The sequence below is a fragment of the Mercenaria mercenaria genome, chromosome 3 (assembly GCF_021730395.1).
Source record: "Mercenaria mercenaria strain notata chromosome 3, MADL_Memer_1, whole genome shotgun sequence".
Classification (NCBI taxonomy): Eukaryota; Metazoa; Mollusca; class Bivalvia; order Venerida; family Veneridae; genus Mercenaria; species Mercenaria mercenaria.
In genome coordinates, this window is record NC_069363.1 from 53,676,769 (window position 1) to 53,700,215 (window position 23,447).

Consider the following 23,447-nt stretch of genomic DNA (forward strand, 5'->3'; position numbering starts at 1 on the left):
TCTCTGTATTTCATTTCTTGGACGTCTTGACATCTTTATCAAGAAATCAAGACAAAATTATTTATTTATCTTTTTTATTATCATTTATTTAACCTTTAGCCAGCTGTCGGCAAGTGATTCTGCCTTTACGACTAGTGCAGACCAAGATCAGCCTGCACATCCGTGCAGCTGATCATGGTCTGCACTGTTCGCCATTCAGTCAGTATCTTTTTGGTAAGCACCCCTTTTAACAGTAAATGGTACTGTCCAAATTGAAAGATGGACGGGTCCATTTTAGAAGTTTAGCAGGGTAGGGGTTAAATATCTGTCTCTAAAGATATCATTCCACGTAGATATCGTTTAATTCACAAGCACATGTCATGTTATAAATTATATAAAGTAGTTCAGTGTTAGAACTATAAATTTTCGACTGTCTTGTTTATGTGCATATTCATTGAATAAGTATAGACTAGCCACTGGACTGATACTAAAGATATTTCTATGTTTAAAAAAGTTTAATTTCCCTAGAGACAAACGTCTGTCTGTTCGAGAGATTTTCTGAGAAATATGATATTAAGATTATAGTATGATATTGATATAAACTTGTAAGTTGATGTGCATTGAATCACAGACACTTGAGGTCTGGAAGCCCCCCCCCCCCCCCCCCTCCCCACACACCCCCTCCAGCCCAAACTACTACGCACCTGTATATATTTTCATCATCATCATCATTGTATATCCAGACTTAGACTCTAATTAGACTTATTTGAACTAATTTCAAAAAATATATAATATCTCACTAGCTTAAAAATACACGTGTATTTTTAAGCTAGTGAGAGACTATATATTTTATAAAATTAGTTCAAATAAATCTAATTTTGTTTGTGTGATTAGAGTCTGGGTCTGGATACAATGATGATGATTAAAAGGTATACATGTGCGTAGTAGTTTGGGCTGGAGGGGATGGAGGTTCAGACCCAAAGTGTCTGTGCATTGAATTATAAATGAAATGTACCAGGTTATATACAGTCAAAAAAGAACCACGAATTTCTTTATGATGACTTCCCTATTAAAAACGGTCTACTTTTACAAAAGAAAAGTTTTTGCTTCATTTGTGGCACTTGGTTCAAACTGGACATGGTGTAGGGTCTAACGTTAGAGTAGATTATTTCTTTGAACACGGGATTGAACGAATCTTTCTTTCGTCCCATGAAATATGATGCTACCGTTAGGTCATTTGTGAAAGTGAAATTGTCAGCCAAACAAAACACGCAAGCTTAACTTGCTGAACCATAATATTCATTTGTAAAGTTGATAAACAATTTTGACTGAATGACTTTCATAAAAGTTTTCATCCGAATGATATGCTTATCAAAGCCCCGAGGAACAGGCAAACGTAAATTCCAAAACCGATTGCGCATGCGTGTAACATACCCTGAATCAGGTTACGGTGCCACTTTTGACAGAAGTTAGCCTATCAACCAGCGAAACTGAAATTTTAGACCTTTTATATGACAATAAGGCATTCAAGTCATGCGTTTATCTCTCGTATTACCATTTTATTTAAGAATGTTTATGAAATTTGTATAAATCTGAATTCAAAATAATTTGGCAAACATGGGAAAAAGTGTGGGTATGACAACAAACATTCGTAACAATTACAGTATGTGTTTGAATATGAGACGATACTGTCAATCTAGTGTTATATTTCTTCCAAACGAATGGAGAAACACGTGAGACTTCCGTTGTAATGCACCTGTACCAGGGTAGAACAGTTCCTCTGAGTATGCCCTGTACTGTCACAAACCTTGATACATAAATATACATGTTACGTGGATAAAGTAAACGAAGTCTCTACACAAATTCCGCCTGTATAGGAACTGCCTCTTGTGCAAAAACTAAACAATCGTCTGGTCAGATTGAAATCATCCCAGCTTGACACAGGGCCAAGACAGTGAATGAAACTCATGCATGGCATTCTACGCGAATTATATAGCGATAGAAAATCTATTAATGCCCTCGACAGTAACAAATATTACTTTGTTTATCCTTGTTTTTCCCTTGGAATGTTTGCATGATTGTCTGCTATAACACTGATAGTTTCTAAAATCTTTGAAATGCTGTCAACGTTTTCTTCAGACTCCATTTTCCCCTGTTGTATATTGTCTTTGGTGTCGTCTGCAGTGAATAAGTCATTACTGATTATTTTGAGGTCTACTTTATTGTTATTGTCAAAGTCTATTGGTATTTTCTGCTCTGGTTCTTTTTCAACATATTTCGTATCTAAAGCCGATTTCTTTTTGCTTGAATATTTTCTCCAGATTGAAGACGATTTGTTTTCAATGACAATATCCGGAAATATTGTATAGCCGTCTTGCGACAATTCATTTCCGACTTCCGCTGGCCCTTCTGAAGGGGTCGGGCAGTGAACGGCACCAATGCTATGTGTTCGCTTCAGACCAGACTTTCCATTTATAACATTACCCTGAAAAAATAATTCGTGTTATATTTTTATTCAGATATTTTAGAAACCTGTCTGAAAAAAATTTATCACAACAAATTATTCCATTGCCTTCTAATCTTATTACCGGAAACGTAATCAGACATTTTATTAGTATGACATGAATAAACAAGGATCGAACAATAAAACATACTATAAATGTTATTAGCACAGACTTTTTGTTGAAATAATTTACACATTTTAAAACATTTGTACTAACCTTTCCTTTGCAGACGGTATTTAGGAGAAGACCACAGATGGCGCAGATGGCAGAAAAGCCAAATATCAGCAAGAACACGTTTTGCCAGGTGCTGAACATTGTCAGGTCAGTAGAACTGCAACAGACACATAAACATATTACTAGAGAGCAAGTGCCTTCAGGCATTCGAGCATTTCAACCCTTATCCTGTTAAATTTTTATAATGAACTTGTTCATCTTTCAATTTGGACAGTACCATTAACTGTTAAAAGGTCTGAATACCAAAAAGATACTGACTGAATGGCGAACAGTGTAGATCATGATCAGACTGCACGGATGTGCCAACTGATCATGATCTACATTGGTCGCAAAAGCAGACCCAGTCGTGTCCAGCATGATAAGGGTTAGGAAAATAGCAAATACAGAAGTATATACATTTGTATTTCAATTTGATAAGAAATAGATGATAGAAGTCTATTTTATGAAGAAAAATGTGTTTACCTTTTACTTTTCGACATTATTTGTCCAATAATAAGGCTGACACTTCCAACTGTCAAATCTAACAAGCAAGAAGCGATCCCATTGGCTGTTCCAACAGCAGCATGCGGAACAACATGTGGAATTGATGACCATAATGAAACCTGCAAACCAGTTTGTTTTGATTATATATACTGTCTGATTTATATATCAGTATTCATGCATCAACATATCAATCAAGTAAAATTAAATGTTTCCCGACTTTTTTCGTTATTACGACGGATAAGCAGTTTTTAATAGCATCGAGAAGTTGGCACTGACATCGAAGATCGAAAATCGAAATTAAATTTCTAGCCAGCTTTAAATTTCGAGCCAGCTCGAAGATCGAAATTCAACATTGAATATCAATTTCGTGCTAGCTTTTAACTTCTAGCCAGCTCGAAGATCGAAATTCAACACAGAATTTCGAGCTGAAATTGAATTTCGAGCCAGCTCGAAGATCGAAATTCGGATTTTCTAAAACTTGAATATCGAGCTTGGGTTGAATTTCGAGCCAGCTCAAAGATCGAAATTCAGATTTAAATAAAAAGTTGAATTTCGAGCTAGGGTTGAATTTCGAGCCAGCTCGAAGATCGAAATTCAGATTTAAAGAAAAAGTTGAATTTCGAGCTAGGGTTGAATTTCGAGCCAGCTCGAAGATCGAAATTCAGATTTTCTAGAACTTGAATATCGAGCTGGGGTTGAATTTCGAGCCAGCTCTAAGATCGAAATTCAGATTTAAAGAAAAAGTTGAATTTAGAGCTAGGGTTGAATTTCGAGCCAGCTCGAAGATCGAAATTCAGATTATGAAAAAGTTGAATTTCGAGCTGGGGTTGAATTTAGAGCCAGCTCGAAGATCGAAATTCAAATTATCAAAAAGTTGAATTTCGAGCTGGGGTTGAATTTCGAGCCAGCTCGAAGATCGAAATTCAAATTATCAAAAAGTTGAATTTCGAGCTGAGGTTGAATTTCGAGCCAGCTCGAAGATCGAAATTCAGATTTTGAAAAAGTTGAATTTCGAGCTGGGGTTGAATTTCGAGCCAGCTCGAAGATCGAAATTCAAATTATCAAAAAGTTGAATTTCGAGCTGGGGTTGAATTTCGAACCAGCTCGAAGATCGAAATTCAGATTTTTTCAAAAAGTTGAATTTCGAGCTGGGGTTGAATTTCGAGCCAGCTCGAAGATCGAAATTCAGATTTTTTCAAAAAGTTGAATTTCGAGCTGTGGTTGAATTTCGAGCCAGCTCGAAGATCGATATTCAGATTTTTTCAAAAAGTTGAATTTCGAGCTGGGGTTGAATTTCGAGCCAGCTCGAAGATCGAAATTCAAATTATCAAAAAGTTGAATTTCGAGCTGGGGTTGAATTTCGAGCCAGCTCGAAGATCGAAATTCAGATTTTGAAAAAGTTGAATTTCGAGCTGGGGTTGGATTTCGAGCCAGCTCGAAGATCAAAATTCAGATTTTCTACAACTTGAATATCGAGCTGGGGTTGAATTTCGAGCCAGCTCTAAGATCGAAATTCAGATTTTGTAAAAGTTGAATTTCGAGCTGGGGTTGAATTTCGAGCCAGCTCGAAGATCGAAATTCAGATTTTAAAAAGTTGAATTTCGAGCTGGGGTTGAATTTCGAGCCAGCTCGAAGATCGAAATTCAGATTTTGAAAAAGTTGAATTTCGAGCTGGGGTTGAATTTCGAGCCAGCTCGAAGATCGAAATTCAGATTTTGAAAAAGTTGAATTTCGAGCTGGGGTTGAATTTCGAGCCAGCTCGAAGATCGAAATTCAAATTATCAAAAAGTTGAATTTCGAGCTGGGGTTGAATTTCGAGCCAGCTCGAAGATCGAAATTCAGATTTTTTCAAAAAGTTGAATTTCGAGCTGGGAGCTGGCTCGAAATTCAACCCCAGCTCGAAATTCATTTTTTCAAAATCTGAATTTCGATCTTCGAGCTGGCTCGAAATTCAACCCCAGCTCGAAATTCAACTTTTTGTTAATTTGAATTTCGATCTTCGAGCTGGCTCGAAATTCAACCCCAGCTCGAAATTCAACTTTTTCAAAATCTGAATTTCGATCTTCGAGCTGGCTCGAAATTCAACCCCAGCTCGAAATTCAACTTTTTGATAATTTGAATTTCGATCTTCGAGCTGGCTCGAAATTCAACTCCAGCTCGAAATTCAACTTTTACAAAATCTGAATTTCGATCTTCGAGCTGGCGCGAAATTCAACCCCAGCTCGAAATTCAACTTTTAGATAATTTGAATTTCGATCTTCGAGCTGGCTCGAAATTCAACCCCAGCTCGAAATTCAACTTTTCCAAAATCTGAATTTCGATCTTTGAGCTGGCTCGAAGTTCAACCCCAGCTCGAAATTCAACTTTTACAAAATCTGAATTTCGATCTTCGAGCTGGCTCGAAATTCAACCCCAGCTCGAAATTCAACTTTTTCAAAATCTGAATTTCGATCTTCGAGCTGGTTCGAAATTCAACCCCAGCTCGAAATTCAACTTTTTCAAAATCTGAATTTCGATCTTCGAGCTGGCTCGAAATTCAACCCCAGCTCGAAATTCAACTTTTTGATAATTTGAATTTCGATCTTCGAGCTGGCTCGAAATTCAACCCCAGCTCGAAATTCAACTTTTTGATAATTTGAATTTCGATCTTCGAGCTGGCTCGAAATTCAACCCCAGCTCGAAATTCAACTTTTTCAAAATCTGAATTTCGATCTTCGAGCTGGCTCGAAATTCAACCTCAGCTCGAAATTCAACTTTTTGATAATTTGAATTTCGATCTTCGAGCTGGCTCGAAATTCAACTTTTTGAAAAAATCTGAATATCGATCTTCGAGCTGGCTCGAAATTCAACCCCAGCTCGAAATTCAACTTTTTGATAATTTGAATTTCGATCTTCGAGCTGGCTCGAAATTCAACCCCAGCTCGAAATTCAACTTTTTCAAAATCTGAATTTCGATCTTCGAGCTGCTCGAAATTCAAACCCAGCTCGAAATTCAACTTTTTCAAAATCTGAATTTCGATGTTCGAGCTGGCTCGAAATTCAACCCCAGCTCGAAATTCAACTTTTACAAAATCTGAATTTCGATCTTCGAGCTGGCTCGAAATTCAACCCCAGCTCGAAATTCAACTTTTACAAAATCTGAATTTCGATCTTCGAGCTGGCTCGAAATTCAACCCCAGCTCGAAATTCAACTTTTTCAAAATCTGAATTTCGATCTTCGAGCTGGCTCGAAATTCAGCCCCAGCTCGAAATTCAACTTTTTGATAATTTGAATTTCGATCTTCGAGCTGGCTCGAAATTCAACCCCAGCTCGAAATTCAACTTTTACAAAATCTGAATTTCGATCTTCGAGCTGGCTCGAAATTCAACCCCAGCTCGAAATTCAACTTTTAGATAATCTGAATTTCGATCTTCGAGCTGGCGCGAAATTCAACCCCAGCTCGAAATTCAACTTTTTCAAAATCTGAATTTCGATCTTCGAGCTGGCTCGAAGTTCAACCCCAGCTCGAAATTCAACTTTTTCAAAATCTGAATTTCGATCTTCGAGCTGGCTCGAAGTTCAACCCCAGCTCGAAATTCAACTTTTACAAAATCTGAATTTCGATCTTCGAGCTGGCTCGAAATTCAACCCCAGCTCGAAATTCAACTTTTTCAAAATCTGAATTTCGATCTTCGAGCTGGCTCGAAATCCAACCCCAGCTCGAAATTCAACTTTTTCAAAATCTGAATTTCGATCTTCGAGCTGGCTCGAAATTCAACCCTAGCTCGAAATTCAACTTTTTCTTTAAATCTGAATTTCGATCTTCGAGCTGGCTCGAAATTCAACCCCAGCTCGATATTCAAGTTTTAGAAAATCTGAATTTCGATCTTCGAGCTGGCTCGAAATTCAACCCGAGGTCGAAATTCAACTTTAAATCTGAATTTCGATCTTCGAGCTGGCTCGAAATTCAACCCCAGCTCGATATTCAAGTTTTAGAAAATCTGAATTTCGATCTTCGAGCTGGCTCGAAATTCAATTTCAGCTCGAAATTCTGTGTTGAATTTCGATCTTCGAGCTGGCTAGAAGTTAAAAGCTAGCACGAAATTGATATTCAATGTTGAATTTCGATCTTCGAGCTGGCTCGAAATTTAAAGCTGGCTAGAAATTTAATTTCGATTTTCGATCTTCGATGTCAGTGCCATCTTCTCGATGCTGTTTAAATTGGTATCCTGAGCCAGATAAAAGCATACTCTGTCAAGTGTATTCATAGCTTAAACAAATTAACTCATTGATCAAAAATACTATGAAAGTATTATATCAAAATAATCCAACACTTACGACAGTTATTGTGAACATGACTCCGAGCCAGATGTAGATGGGAAATGGTGGAATTTCTGTAAACAACAACAAGGGGCCCATTGGTACAGTCAACAGAGCTCCAATAAATGCTACCCAGCCACGCCTTCCAACTTTATCCTGTGAAAGAAATAGTAGAATATAGATTCCGTGAAAGCATCAAACTAATAGCAGACTATGTTTGGTCGGGTCTGGTGACGGCAGCTAAATAAGTAGACATTTTGTTACCGGTGCAACATTTTAAAATACATGTTCAGTTCCGTGCACACTGTAACTCAAGTCAAGTTTAATGAGTGGCCTTTTTTATCATCAGTCTATCTACCAGATAATCAAAAGTATCAGGTTAGTTTTATTGAATAAAGTTGATAATTAACGCTTACCCTGCTAAATTTCTATAATGAACTTGTCCATCTTTCACTTTGGACAGTACCATTAACTGTTAAAAAGGGTGTTTAACAACAAATACTGACTGAATGGCGAACAGTTAAGATCATGATCAGACTGCACGGATGTGCAGGCTGATCATGATCTACACTGTTCGCAAAGGCAGAATCAGTCATGTTTAGCATTATATGGATTAAGATAATTTGATCAAAGCAAACTACTATTCTTTCCGACATTACGGTGGTATACTTACAAGAATGAGACCGACAAAAGGGGAGATAACAACAGACACGTCATAGATGACTCCATTGATATACGAAGAGTCTGTTTTACTGTACTGAAACTTTTCTTGAATAAATTTGCTGAAACAGGAAATAAGGACCTGTAAACATTAACAAGTAAAAAAGTACTTTATCAGCTAGAACTGTTACTGTCGCTTTTTTGCACTAACATCGAATTCATTAAATTACTTAAAAGTACAAGATCATTCGACGTAATAATCAGGATTTCCAACTTCAAAAGAACAAATTCTAATATTATACGATGTGATGTATGAACAGTAACTACAAGAAAATGATATATTTCAAAGTATCAACGAAAACAAAATTCGACTTGGGTATCAGTTTCATAATTTTAGTAAAAAGCAGTGACTTAGAAGCACAACTCACCTGCCATTTGCAATAAATGGAAGCTGGAAGCTATAGTATGTTGCTATCATAACGCTGATTAACCAAAATGACTTTGGAAACTTCCGGATCTTGCTTAAACTCTGAAAAAGATTATATCTTTCTATATCTTTAAAAATCCAATTGTAAGGTAATTAAAGTTGGCATGTTGAATATTGCTAGGAGTAAACCAACGGCAGAATGGCAAGCAAATAGCCTAAACATATCTTGCTTTAAATATTGTCTTCAACGCTTTATGTTTATCCAGCAAGTGAAGGTCTCATACTTCCCATAAACGTCTAAATAATATCACTATTTGACGGGTATGCCCAGTATACAATTAAATAGATATTTTCTCTGTTATTTTCAATAACATTAAGCTAACGTTAAGACAATACACTATGTATCTAGTTTTAAAGTACATGCATAGAAGATTTATATAGTAAATTACTTAACGTGAATTGCCAGTCTAAAATAGAAAACCTACTGCGGCTGATGTTTCCTTTATTGTTACTTTAGTGCCCCCATGGTACTTTGTGCCGTACCAGTCAATATAGCAAAGGCACAGAGCTGATATGAAACACGTGCTGCACACACCCGCTCCTGAAATAGCATATATATCACCAAATTTAGACAGCAAACACACAGTTTACAAAACCTAGTAACATAGATCCGGGTGTAAAATTAATAAATATATGCATGTCATCAAGACATGACAGAACAAAAGCTCTTTTATCTTATATGACGAGGTAGTTAACCAAAACATGGAAATGGCGACGACAACGACAAGCAGAATATATCCGCATCCGCCGCCAAACGTAACCGAGCCGAACTATATTAGTATATTGGGTATGTACATATATGAAAATGTTAAAAGCTTTTGAATGTACCGATAAAGAGCGTCGGTCCAAGTCCCATAACGCTTGCTATGTTTGATGTAAGAAGAAACGTAAGGACACTCCCAAGGCCCATTGTAGACACAGCAATACCAAACGCCAAAGCCAGTCTGTCCGGGAACCAGCTGGCTATCACCCGATCCCGAACAACTGAAAACGACAAAAACAGATTATAATCATGCAATATATGCACGGGAGGAAACTTTAAACATGCATATAAATCCCTTCTAATATTATAATCTTTCTAACAGAACTTTTTTCACAACTATAAGGTATAAACCATTTAACTTTCTACATATGTGAAATTGATCAGCCGACTGACAATTAAAAAGGCAACTTGTATAAAACTAGAACTATCACTTAATGTGATTCACACCATAAAGTTTTGTTTTGAAGAAGGGTTATAATGCTTATTGCCTCTGAGGTTCAAAAACAGTATGATATCTGAGCTATTTACGCAAAACAATAACTGTGTCACATGTTTTATGTCCACTAATTATGTAACGTTTCAATCCATTACATACATAAGTTTATCGAATACGGAAGGATTTTGCATTTTCGGGCCATTTTCCAAATGAAAAAGGGAAATTATTTTGTAAAACAAAGTCACACTTGCTAGACCTGCAATATGAAATTGACTGTTAATTCTTAAGTGTTTGGAATCTTCATTAGTTTTATGAATATTCAAAGAAAACATCCATTTCAGATATATCGTAAGTTTCAACATGATATATGTATGGGTTCTGGAGACTGGGCGAAACGGTACAAGAACGATCGGGATGAGATAAAGTGATTCCTACAGAGTAACTCCACCCTTAGCATTGTTTGGTGTGTGATATATTATACTACGAAATTCTGATTATGTATGTAAGATATAACATTTGTAATCGTTGATAAAGTCAACGGGCATCAATTATTGCGATTAGTACTTACTTCTAGAGGAGCCGGTACCCGCACCAATAAGCAGCCGTCCTATCATCATCAGTGGGAACATTAATGAGGTGTTCCGAATACCTGGTAACGATCCAATCGCAAATAAGAAAGAACCGCTTGTAGCAATTCCAGTAAACACCACCGCAGAAACTATAATATAAACATTAGGAACAAACTAATGCTTGTATTTTATTAGACGTAGATCTATGTCATCATATACGTGTCTGAAATTTGGTTCGGGTATAGGCGTGTCATGTTATTGTGCGTTTTATGAACTTCTGTCAGAAAATAACTAAGCCTATAGTGTCTTAAAACTTACTTACAATGCATCAGGATGCTCTGCGTAACCAATGTAATTTGAATTCTGCACGAAGAAGTAAATGTTTTCTTTACAATATCTCTAAATCAGCAGTAATACGCCTTGAATGCCCGTCGTATCAATATTCTACTCCTAGAATTTAGACATCCATTGCAAATTCATTCATTTTCACTGAGAACTTTCTGGCGCATATTCAGTTTTATAAAAATTAAAGGCATGTTAATACGAACCTCTGTTTCCCATACGATCTATAGCAAAACCAACGGGTAGAATCATCAGGGAACTCCTGAAAAAATGTTTATACAATGTAAAAAAGTGAAGCTCAAAAATTTTAAAACTAATATTGAAAAAAATGAATTTAACATAGAGACCAAATCTGGTTTGAAATGATATGACAGTTTTTGCTCTATAGGTTTCCCAGATAGAAGAATTTAAAACCTCGTTCAAAAAGGTACAGTTAAAAAGTATAAAGACTATTAGCAGATGATGTGAAATGGTCCGAAAAGGGATACATCTTTCATCAAGTAAAGAAAGTTTAAAACGATTAACGACATGCAATCCTCTCCTTAATTTGACCGTATGCCCAGCCTAGAAAACTGTGTAAGATCCACGACGCACATTTATCGTTTCAGAACTTCTTGAAATAACTTTGGTACTAAGTCGAACCGACCTTAACTAAGGCTGACTGACTGCAATTTTGACAGTCTGAATATTTAGTATGATGAAATTTCTATATTTAGGGGCTAAAGAGACATACAATTTGAAACTGTTATTTACACCCAAAGACAATAAGTTCTTTTTTTTTTCAGGAAGGTCATATGCATCTAAAACTTATCTAATACATCCATAATGTTCGTCATAAATATAGGAATGATCTTCTTTGACATAAAACTTCATAAAAGGCACAAAAGTGTCAAGTTCATGATTAAGTGTCTTACATAAATGTTAAAGTCGGTAGATGTGATAAGAGTGGGGGTGTTAATTCAGAACTTGGCCTTGAAGAAAAAAGGTCTTTAAGTCTAAGGTTACAAAAGTAGGCTAAAAAAATCTTGATTCATCACACAAGATACATACGAACTTCAGTAAGTTGCCTAGCATTTCAGCTTATTACTATAATGTGAAAGTAATATTGTCATTAAGTATGTTGATAGAGCTCTTCAGAATTTGATATCTTAATCCACAACATGGAAAACTAAATAGAAGAATATCGGTGACCACTGATCATTCAACGTGAGCGTTTTACATGATATAACATTATAAGGATTGTTCAAAAAGTTGAAGTAATGGGATTTTTGTTTGATTGTCTATTTGCATATTCAGTAAATATGGAAAGGTATCTCTGTCTTCACACGGAGGCGCGATGACAAGCAGCTATATAAGTATCTACCATCTTATTACTATATTACTACGCGAGGGTAATTGTCGCATTTTGCGTCGACATTTTGCAGCCGGAATGGAACATTGTGTTAGTCAAAATCTTGTCGAAGGCCCGATTCCGATTATGCAAACGTACATTATTTGATATTTTAGTTATGTTGTTATGAGGGCAGTGTTTAACTGCGGCGAACACTCAATTTTAGTTAGTATTAGTCAGATCAACAACGTCAGTTTTGTATACAGCTTATAGCTGGAAATTCAATGGCACATATATGTTAAGTAATATTTCTAATTTTACAAATAAAACTAGTAAAAGAAAATACTAACGACTTTAGTAATGGCAGCAAAGAAAATACAAGTCCTAATATCAGGTAAAGTCAGAATGTGACATATTCCCCTTTCCATAAGGCTACAGTGTCAAGTGCTAACGCCTGGTATAGTGGTATAGCTGTTTGTTATATTATTCCATCTTCAAAATCACATGAAGCCAAACACCTTTAAACAAACAAATTTTAAAAGCAAAAAGTTGTTGCCTAAGAATGATTTTAAGCTGTGCTTCAGTACACTTGAAATATATCAAAGACAATGATTTGACAAACTACACTTGATAATTTACTTACGTCCACGAATATATGGTGTACAATAAATTGTACTGGTCAGCACCAAGCCCGAGACAATCGCTACAGCACGTACTGTTCGCAGCGCCCTCATCTGTGCAGTTGTCGCTAGGTGGCGTTTCTATCTGTGTCTGCAGAGCACTAGGAATATCCGTGCAAAAGTAAATTCCTACCACCAACATACAGTCAAAGATCAACAAAATGTATCGTCCTCGCCCTGAAATCGTAATTATGTATTAGGAAATCTAATGTTGAATGATGTAACACCGGTTATTGCATCGGTGCACAACTGCAACTACTGACAAGAAACTGTAGCATAATTCAAATGCCGATATGTCATATCTTTTCTCATCTAATGTCGGAATGTAAAATTTTGCTTTTTAATTCTCATTGTTTTGTTTTATACTGTACATGATGTATGAATCAAAGAGTCAGTCTTGTTTCCAGATTCACTGCAGATGTTTTCCCGTGCGCTTTCTTTTTCATTTTTAAGGAGCATTTTCTCCAAAGATAAATATGATAAAAATGCCAGTCTCTATCTAGATTCTGTTTCATCTTCAAGTAGCAGTATAATAAATCATATGAATTTGTTTAAGAGAGATCGGAAGATTTGTAAATTTTCGTCACATAGAATGAATACGAATCTTTCTGGTTCGTTGGGACTTAATTTTCTTGGATTGACACAATTACAAAATCCACGAAAATTAGTCCCTCGCGAAAATTAATGATTTTACAGTATAGGTTTGAAAATAAATCGATCAAATCAAATGATATCCATCCCTATGTAGTACAAGAGAATAATAATGCAGTTACTTGTTTTTATTATTCAAACTTTTTTGAGTCCAAAACGTCCCTTTTCCGTATTTTTTATAAACACAAGTACAATTTCCGGAATAGTATTTTTTGACGATATCAGTTACTGCCTATAGTACGCTGCATTGTTTAGTACACTGTCAAAGTGTTATCTTTACACATACAACGTTTCACTATATGCGTCAGTGTTGCCATCATATATCATATGCAACGACGTGAATTGGCCTGAATGGCATCCGAAACCGTACGGAATTAGCCGACTCGCCTCTAGGCCTACGTCACTACGCGCAAAGTAAGAAAATTAAATGCCCCGACTGAGGCTCAAACCCACATCTGCGAGGGGCAAGTGATTTGAAGTCAGCGACCTTAACCACTCGGCCACGGAAACCCCCACGCTTAATTTAAATTAAAGCAACAGAATGTTAACATAGGGTACTGTTAAAAGTGTACATCAAGACAACAAATCATGTCAGAAGTCGGAGAAAGGTCCCAAAGCTCAATTGTTAAACCCGATACCCTATTTTCGGAAGCAGCTCAGAGATTTACATGTATATACCGAATAGTTTGAACAGCATCGCGAAATCTCGCATAGAATAATTCTAACAAAGGGTTCAAATAAAAGAATTAAATTAAACACTTTAACCCTTATCATGCTGGGCAAGATTGATTCTGCCTTTGCGACAAGTGTAGATCATGATCAGCCTGCACATCCGTGCAGTCTGATCATGATCTGCGCTGTTCGCCATTCAGTCAGTATCTTTTTGGTAAGCACCCCTTTTAACAGTTAAAGGTATTGTCCAAATTGTAAGATGGACAAATTCATTAAAGAAATTTAGCAGGTAAGGGTTAAAGCATTTGACAACAGATGCACGACAAACACATTTACTTAATTTCTTTAAACTGCAGACACCTAATGAAATATAACTGTATAAAGTTATAGTATCTTACAAGATTGAGTCAATGCATGTAACTTCTGTTTACAGCTTACACTTTATTTATTTATTTATTTATTTATTTATTTAAACAAAGACACAAGAAAATACATAAATCGACAATCTACGAGTTTCCTCAAATAAAATATAATCTGCTTTCGATACAAAATTTGACAGAACAAAGCGTCAACATTTAAGAACTTTCAAAGATAAATTAAATAACAATATTCAAATCAATATTGTCAAACTGGAAATGATATATTTGATTCTGACTAAATCATTTATAAAGCTTTACTTACAAGCCATTTCTTTCCCATTCAATTTATTTTGTAAACACGATAAGCTACGAACACTTATTATATATATCAAGATATTCCACTGTGTGCGGTTCACCTTATCTGAACCTTTCAATTTATAGAAGAAAGTAACCATGAGATAACGTTTAAATAAAATTACTTATCTGTGATGTCCGGATTCCGTCTTAATCACATTCTACTACCGCCGTGATGTAATTATGGTAGTAGTTACCTTAAAAGGTTAAAATAATCAAAGATTGAAGTAATTGAGTTAGAACTGTACTTTTGAAAATGTTGACGTCGAAATACAATATATAAATTTGTGTTAGAGCGATTTGTCATAACGTATACTGGTACCGACATTTTGAAAGCGATTAAAAAGTGCGAAATGTACATGTATAATGATGAAAATAATAATGATAATTATTATTATTATTATTATCATCATCATCATCATCATTATCATCACCCGCCCGCTTAGCTCAGCGGGGAGAGCGCAGATCTACGGATCGCGGGTTCTTGAGTACGATCCCCGTGCGGGGCGAATGTTCTCCATGGCGATTTGGTAAAATACACTGTGTTTGAAATCATTCGTCCTCTATCTCTGATTCATGTGGAGAAATTGGCAGTTACTTGCGGAGAACAGGTTTGTATTGCTACATAATCCAGGAACACTGGTTAGGTTAACTGTCCGCCGTTAAATAACTGAAATACTGTGAATTAGACGGGTGTTGATGACTGAACGGTTGTGAAATACTTGTAAACGTAACACATGCAGCTGCACAATTGGTTTATCAAGTTCACAATTGTGTCATGTTTAGCAATGTCATGCATGTACAATTTGTGTCATGTTTAGCAATGCCATGTATGTACAATTTGTGTCATGTTTAGCAATGCCATGCATGTACAATTTGTGTCATGTTTAGCAATGCCATGCATGTACAATTAGTGTCATGTTTAGCAATGCCATGCATGTACAATTTGTGTCATGTTTAGCAATGCTATGCATGTACAATTCGTGTCATGTTATTAATTTAAATGTTAATATATCGCGTTGAAAGCCATTTCATTTTTTTATATATAGAATTTTATATAAATTATTACTGCTTTCAGCATTGTCAATAACTGATATCTTAAAATAATTGATATTAGTAATTACTACATTTCTTTAAAGTAACCATGTGGTTTGTAATTTATCATGAAACATAAATTATAGTCTTTGTTTATTAGGAAATAAAATCGGGTCGTGTTAGAATATGCCAACAAACTTTCGGTTTGTACGTAACAATTATTATGCCATAGCGTCAAACGTCACGAAGGCGCGTCGGAAAAGTAAGCCTTGATAGAATCGAAAAAATATATCTCAAATATAGTGACTTTCTCTTGGATAAAATCATTGTTTGTCGGTCAGATTCGCAAATCTCATCTGACATCCAAGAATGGTTTTATTCATCAACAAATCACTGTTTTCTGATAACAGAGGTCCAGAATAGGAAGAAATTATTTGGTCTTGCATGGTTGCGGTCTATTCTTACGAATGATACTGTCCTACACTCTGAGATTAATTCATAATGATAAAAAATCCCCTCTGCGAGTAACCCTGCAGTGCGGCTATTGGTGTAGATACACAGTTTATCACCCTACCTATATATATAGGTAATTTATGTGTAGCTCATTAATAGGTACTTGTAAATGCTGGGGTTTGTTTCTATCAGATCAGGCCAACTCAGGTACTCTTCATCGGTGTCATCTATTTCTCAATTTACCCTGCAGTGCGGGTAATAATGTAGTAACCCAGTTTATAATCTAACCGTAATTTATGAAACCATAGCTGTGTGTTGCTCATTAATACGTACTTGTAAAAACTGAAGATTGTTTCTATCAGATCTTGCCACAGTCGTGTGATCTATTTCATCATTTATGTGAGCAATTTCCTTAAGTCCTGCATCGAAAATTGTATTATGATCATCTGTAGCACAAAATCAAGGACACAGTGAAAAATGGCACTGTCTAATACACTGATGACATTTTTGGTAATTAAATAAACTGCAGAAAGCGAATCAGTTAACTCTTAACCCTTAGCCTGCTGCAGGCGAATTTAACAGCCTTTGCAAACAGCTTGGAACCAGATCAGACGCCGATTAAATCGGCGTCTGATCAGGTTCCAAGCTGTTTGCTACTCTAATAATATTTCTTCCAATTCTGGAGCAAATTGAATGAACTTTACAATTTTAGCAGATGACATTTCCAGCAGACGACAATTTATCTAGCATGCTAAGGGTTAAGATTCTAATTTCGATCACGTCTATACACAGACGATGTAGCATAACCATCTGCTGCCTTGACCGTATATTTCTGCACTTAGATTCTAAACTCTGACTATTCTATAAGAACATTATCTATCTCTCCATGCGAAGTTGGACAGTGCAGACGCCACAATTTGTTCTTAACATGACACTTCAAAGTCATTATCGAAAAGGTGAGGCAGAATTGAAATGAAACTTTTTTCAAAAACTGTCACATTTTGTGTCCAATTCAATTCTGATAATGTTATTGATAATGCTTTACTTACATGCCATTTCCTTGAAAATATTATGATATTCCGCTATGTGTGGTTCAACTGACTTAGTAATAGTGAGATATATATGCATGTATCTGCAGTGCATTATAAGATATTAATCGCAAACTCCTAATCTCGTGCAATCACGGTTTTCATTATTGTTCGATGATCGATAAGACAGATGGTAGGATAACATCATCACTGGTTTCAGACCTGTTTTATTCTTCTAGTTTTGAAAGGAAGGTCGCTAGGTGTAAGTAAAGCGTTATCAATTACTTTATCAGAGGAAACTATTCCGAGTTGCAAAAGAAAAAGAACTTGAAAAGCCAAAAAAGAAAAAAAAAACATGCACCGACCAACCGACCAACTTATGGCAATCTGGATGCTTCGCTGGAGAACATGCTCAGAACTCATCACCCATCTCTGAATTACAAAATCCATCGGTCTGTTTACAATCTTTTTTAGAGACATTTGACTAATACAGGAGACAAACCAATCCATATTTAATACATACAAGCAAATATATTTTCTCTGTGTGTGTGTGTTAGGTTTAACGTCTTTTTTAACATTTTTTTCAGTGACGGTGTCTACTTGTGCCCAACTTATCAGTGCTGCCTCACTGGAATATCACGTCATAGACACGTGGCATGATACTCCACCCAGTCACATTATACTGACACCGGGCTGACCAGTTCTAGTACTATCCCTTTAATGCTGAAGGTACTAGTACCATTTTTACGTCTTTAGTAGTATGACGCGGCCTGGGGTTGAATCCACGACCTCCCGCATTTGAAGCAGGCGCTCAACCACTAGGCTATCGCCTCGAGGCAGTCTATAATTTCTCAGTATATTTCAGCAAAATACGTTCTGAATAAAATGACACTGTTTCTATGTTTACTCACCAAAGATTACGAGTTTTGCAGATAGAAACCAAAGACATGTGTTTATTGTGCGGACAAGAGCAAGTATGTGCCATTTTTAGGGGAGCAGACCATCACTGGCATTTTACTAGAAACTATTCAACTCATTTTTCGTTAATTTATGTTAGAACTTTCATGAAAAAAGTGATGTAGGAAAAATATGCTGCTCTTTTAAGATACGTGAATACGACCTGAAGTTCTTGTTTTTATATGTTGAATTAGTGACATTTAACTTTGTTTTGGGGAATAGTTGCTCATTCAAGTTTGTTTTCAAGGATATCACCGTTTGATGTGAATATCACTTTCTACGGACCCCCATATGACCAGGATAAGTCATAAACAGTTATTGTATGATGATGAGGTGAATATCACTTTCTACGGACCCCCATGTGACCAGGATAAGTCATAAAATAAAGTCATAAGCAGTTATTGTATGATGATGAGGTGTATATCACTTTCTACGGACCCCATGTGACCAGGATAAGTCATTAAATAAAGTCATAAACAGTTATTGTATGATGATGATGTGAATATCACTTTCTACGGACCCCATGTGACCAGAATAAGTCATAAAGTAAAGTCATAAACAGTTATTTATGGTGATGAGGTGAATATCACTTTCTATGGACCCCATGTGACCAGGATAAGTCATAAAATAAAGTCATAAACAGTTATTGTAGATGATGAGTTGAATATCACCTTGGTTATGCCCATATACTTGAATAATCACCGATATTATCATACAGTAGTTTATTTCATGACTACACTTAAAAAGAGCACTTTGGTTAATATCTCAGTTGGACTGTTCATAAGAAAAAACTGTTGGAAGTCAATACACATGTTATAGTCGCGTTCTTTTTTATTTCACTGATTACGTCTCCATTTTTCTGGCCTTTCTTTTTTCTCTGTTTGACATCTGCTGTATAATTGTACTATTCATTGTTCCTTTTCCGTCTGCAGTGTTCGCGTTCCTTTGCTTGCAGGCTTTATGTTTTGGTGGATTATCACTTACGTCATAAGGTGACCCTCTCCCCACTTCTTGGTGCCATTTTTTCAATAGTTATACTGCCCCGTCAATAGATCTAAGTTTTGTGTCTCTTTTTTCTATGCTTTCAAAAAGATCTGTGATTTCGTACTGGAACTCTAATGCGTTCGGCCTTCCCACTTCTGAATATAGTGCCATCTCTGCCAAGAAAATTCAATTTTGTAATCAATCTTAAACCAACCTCAGAAATGTTTAAATTTGTGCAAGCTAATGGATCTAGTTAATAGCACCAAAGTATGTAAAATTGCGTGTATTTATCTGACTGTCTGTCCGTCCATCATATTTTGTGTTCGGGGCAAACCTTAATAAGCATTTAAGGTATTACTTCAACTTTGCAGATAGGTAGGTGGCAATGAGACAATGCACAGAGCGTATAAATCGGGCCAGTCGGTTAAAGGTCAAAAGTCACAAAGCGAAGTAAACCTCAATTCCAGAGCATAACAATAACCATTAACTTCAACTTTGCATATAGGTGGGTAACCATTCAGGATTTTGACTTTAGTGTTGGCATATAGCTATAGTGACAAGACGGTTTTCAGAGCGCATAAACCGGGTCGGTAAGTCGAAGGTCATGGTCACACAAGGTCACATCTGTCCGTCATTAACCATCAAAGGTATTGACTTTAAACGTGCATAAAGAGAAATAGCTATAAGATGATTTGCAGACCACATAACTTGGTCGTTGGTCAAAGGTCAAGTTCACAAACTGAGTTCAAATGTCAAACCTCTCCTTTGTATTTCGTGTCTGGAGTACAACTTAAAAACTATCAAGGTATTGACTTTAGACTTTGAATATAGGTTGGTGGAAATGGGACAATTTCAAGAGTGCAGCAATCCACATTACCCCCCTGACCCAACACTCAACATCAATGGTCAATGATGGTTTTGAAAAGGAAATTGTAGGGCATAATACACTTTTGGCGGTAATGGTACGCAAGTGTATGCATGTAATCAGTAACTGACTCTCGACAGATTCTCATATTCCTTGATTTAGCGCCATCTTCAGTTTTATTGTGTGTGTGTGTGTGTGTGTGTGTGTGTGTGTGTGTGTGTGTGTGTTGTTTTTTTTTTTTTAGAAAATAAGCGCCACAAAAAAAATAAACTATTGAATGACATTATTTTCGCAGGCTCCATAAAATTCCACACAAATTGCGGAATGTGTGGTGACAAGAAAAGACCGCAATTATCGTATTCAATGTCATACTTTATTTGTTTGTCTTGTTAATTAAAAAAAATATATATCAAGGAGGTACGTTTATCAACATTCATCCAAATAACCAAAGCCAATGAGAAGATAATTTCCACAATCGCAAAATAGAAGAATGATAATAGATAATAATAATAAAAAAGCATATTCAATCTAAATCATAATATTAAACGTTATATTAAACATAGGAAATGCAGCTGCCGGTGTTACGTGTCCATTTGTATACGTGTACTATTACCAGCTTTGAAGTAATTTCTAAAGACGGTTTATCAAAACTGATTGCGTCATTAACTAATGCATCAAACTAATCTTTCCAGGAACATAAAGTTTGAACGCAATCCACTTTTCTCAGAGAAAATAAATTTTTATTTTTGAGAATTTTGCTAACGCAATTCAGACAAGAATCTTGAAGAGAAAATGTAAACAATCTGCTTGGTGTATATCCTGTTTACTTGCAAGAATTTCGCAGTTTTACGACTTGATTTGTTGTTGGTAGCAAGATGTGTAGAATACTCTATATTTTGATTGTACTATATTGTCATTTGCCGCACTTTTACGTTACGTTACAATCATCGTCAGAAAAAGAATCTATTCATGAACTTATTTTTGATGAAATAGGTGCTATTAAACGGAAAGTATGGGTAGATATGACGGCTCAAATTCGAGATCTGGATGGAAAAATTGCTGGATTAACATCAGCGGGAAAGACATGTGAGTGCAAATCGTTTGGGAAAAACAATGTCTCGGATCAAGACAACCTCGTGACGTATCAAGATTATGTCCGGCTATTGAAAGGGTTCAATGAAGAAAAGTTTATTACTAAGGCTATGGAACATAGACTTCAAGATGCTCTTTTAAAAATTTCAGAACTAGAACATGAACTCGGTATATATAAACAGGAAACTGACAGTCTAAAGGTAGAGTTTGATACGTTTTCAAACGAACTCAGAAAAACAGCAAACGGTCTGAGTAATATTCATTCTTCTGTCATTGACTTACAGTCTGCAGACGACGAACTCAGAAAGGGTATAGATTCGGTTAATGGTACATGTTTTGATTTCCATAACTTCAACACTGGCTTCCTTGGACCTTCATTTGTAAGTGAATGGATGTTTATGCGGGCTCATGACCAGGAAAATGTTCAGCGCGTTGTGCAACATGGATTAGGGGTATTGCCGTTTAAAGTAGAAGTTCAAATTCGACCAACAACAGGACCTAATGCAGGCTGGGTATTTCACGGAGATTCAGCCTTCCAAAGCGATGATGACTATGGGGAAGTATACGGGGGCATTGTTTATTTATATAACGAAACACATGTCATTCTTGTTGCACCAACTAAAAGTAACAATCAAGATGCAGGTGTTGTTGTAAACACCGGCAGCGCCAATTTCCGTCGTATTGGAAATAATCACCAAACAGCCACTGAAGCCTACGTGCGCGTTAAAGTTTGGGCTCCTTCAGACTTTCCAAAGCCAGATTTTAAAACAGATTGGTTACCGCTAGATGTAGCAAACAGTTCTTTATCATACTATGAACTGAAACACGGGTTATCCGGATACCCTCGGTTTATCAATGTACAAATCCGCTGTCATGCTGCAGATTATAGCGTGGTTTCTGAAGGTCTTGGCGCCACCATGATGCACCGGAAGAATTCAAACGCAGGGGGTGTTGTTTATGCCTTTAGTGACAAGGATGTTCGTCTTTGGACGGGATATTTGGAGTCAACATCAGATAATGGACATTACAGGCTAATAGGGTATAGCGATGGCTGGGGTTCTCTTCCAATAAAAGGTGTTAATATACTCAAAGGCGAATTCAGAATCCTTTCATGGAACCGTAGCGCACCAACGCACTATGATTTTGACACTGAGGTAAAAACCGAACGGAATGCATATTTCTCGGAATGGTCTGCCTATGAAAACATTTCTTTTGATAGGGACTTACTGTCATTCTATGTCGAGGCAATTGATGGAGTTAACAAGGGATACCGTTTCAGAGGCTACGGTAATTCACAGTCTATTGATTCACCGTTCGGCGGAGCTGTGTATGCATTTAATTCTGGAGGAGATTTTAGAATCTGGCGTCCAAATGCCACTACTGGTGGGTACCTAATACATGTTCATTCACCATATGGAAACGGGAAACACGTTCAAGCTTCAACAAACGGACAGTACGTGAGCACATTGATCAGGAAGTCAAATCAAGTGTCTAAACGGTGAAAGGTTTAAGCTCGTTTATACGGCGAACTTGCATGCTCTTTGAAATAAATCAAGGAACGAACGGTATACATCGATCAATTTTGGATTTGTTCGGGACAGTCAATGATGCGACATACTACTGTCTCCTTTTCACGGTACATGATACTGGTAAAGGACGTACGGCTTATGCGATCACAAAAGCACAAATGTCGACAACAAATGGGATAATAATTTGATACAAAAGAAACGAAGCAGAGAAATAAAGGAAGACCTATTCAATTTTCTGTATTTTTATTTTTAATAACCCTTAAAGTATTCCGGATCATATGTGTTTTAACGACTTCGACGCAAACTCTTTATAAACAAATTGAAATATTTTAGATTCACGAAGAAGGCATGTGTAGAGTTGTCGGCGACTGAATAATTTATCAAAACAATAGAAAATAATATTCTAAAAGGTTACTTGTCTGTATATAAATTGAGATCCTGTTCGAAATTTTACAAATGAACGCTAAGAATTTTAGATAAAACGATGAAGTGTTTTCTACTGTAAAGCTGTGTATTAAATAAACGAAATACCATTTGATGGTAATATAGGAATATGTAGGATTTTAAACGGAATATAATGACAGACGCTCTTTTGTTTACAAGCTGCGGAGCGGCTTTCGAAGCAGAACAACGCTTATTGTGTAGCAAATATTCCAACAAGACACACAGACACTTGGGGTCTGGAACACCCAACCCCTCCA

At 36.4% G+C, this 23,447-nt stretch overlaps 2 protein-coding genes across 2 annotated transcripts; one reads left to right on the plus strand and one right to left on the minus strand.

Moving 5' to 3' along the window:
* Window positions 1-980: 980 nt before the first annotated feature.
* Window positions 981-14,860, minus strand: LOC123523485 (major facilitator superfamily domain-containing protein 1-like). The gene is made up of 12 exons (XM_045301154.2): window positions 14,772-14,860; window positions 12,731-12,944; window positions 10,964-11,019; window positions 10,415-10,564; window positions 9,476-9,631; window positions 9,073-9,188; window positions 8,589-8,689; window positions 8,174-8,282; window positions 7,519-7,656; window positions 3,180-3,319; window positions 2,700-2,814; window positions 981-2,464 (listed from the first exon to the last, which is right to left on the minus strand). Exons 1-12 carry the CDS (start codon window positions 14,776-14,778, stop codon window positions 2,024-2,026), a joined length of 1,743 nt encoding a protein of 580 aa, XP_045157089.2. The 5' UTR covers window positions 14,779-14,860; the 3' UTR covers window positions 981-2,023.
* A 6,098-nt stretch (window positions 14,861-20,958) lies between these two features.
* Window positions 20,959-22,977, plus strand: LOC123524740 (uncharacterized). Its single transcript, XM_045303196.2, has one exon. It carries the CDS (start codon window positions 21,001-21,003, stop codon window positions 22,717-22,719), a length of 1,719 nt encoding a protein of 572 aa, XP_045159131.2. The 5' UTR covers window positions 20,959-21,000; the 3' UTR covers window positions 22,720-22,977.
* The last annotated feature ends 470 nt before the right edge of the window (window positions 22,978-23,447 follow it).

Excerpts from the sequence above, each read along its gene's own strand:
- LOC123524740 (XM_045303196.2), top strand. The coding sequence starts at position 21,001 with ATGTGTAGAATACTCTATATTTTGATTGTACTATATTGTCATTTGCCG.
- LOC123523485 (XM_045301154.2), bottom strand. Across the intron at positions 3,320-7,518 it reads TCATGTTCACAATAACTGTC|GTTTCATTATGGTCATCAAT; the intron begins GTAAGTGTTGGA and ends ACTGGTTTGCAG. Across the intron at positions 2,815-3,179 it reads ATAATGTCGAAAAGTAAAAG|TTCTACTGACCTGACAATGT; the intron begins GTAAACACATTT and ends TGTCTGTTGCAG.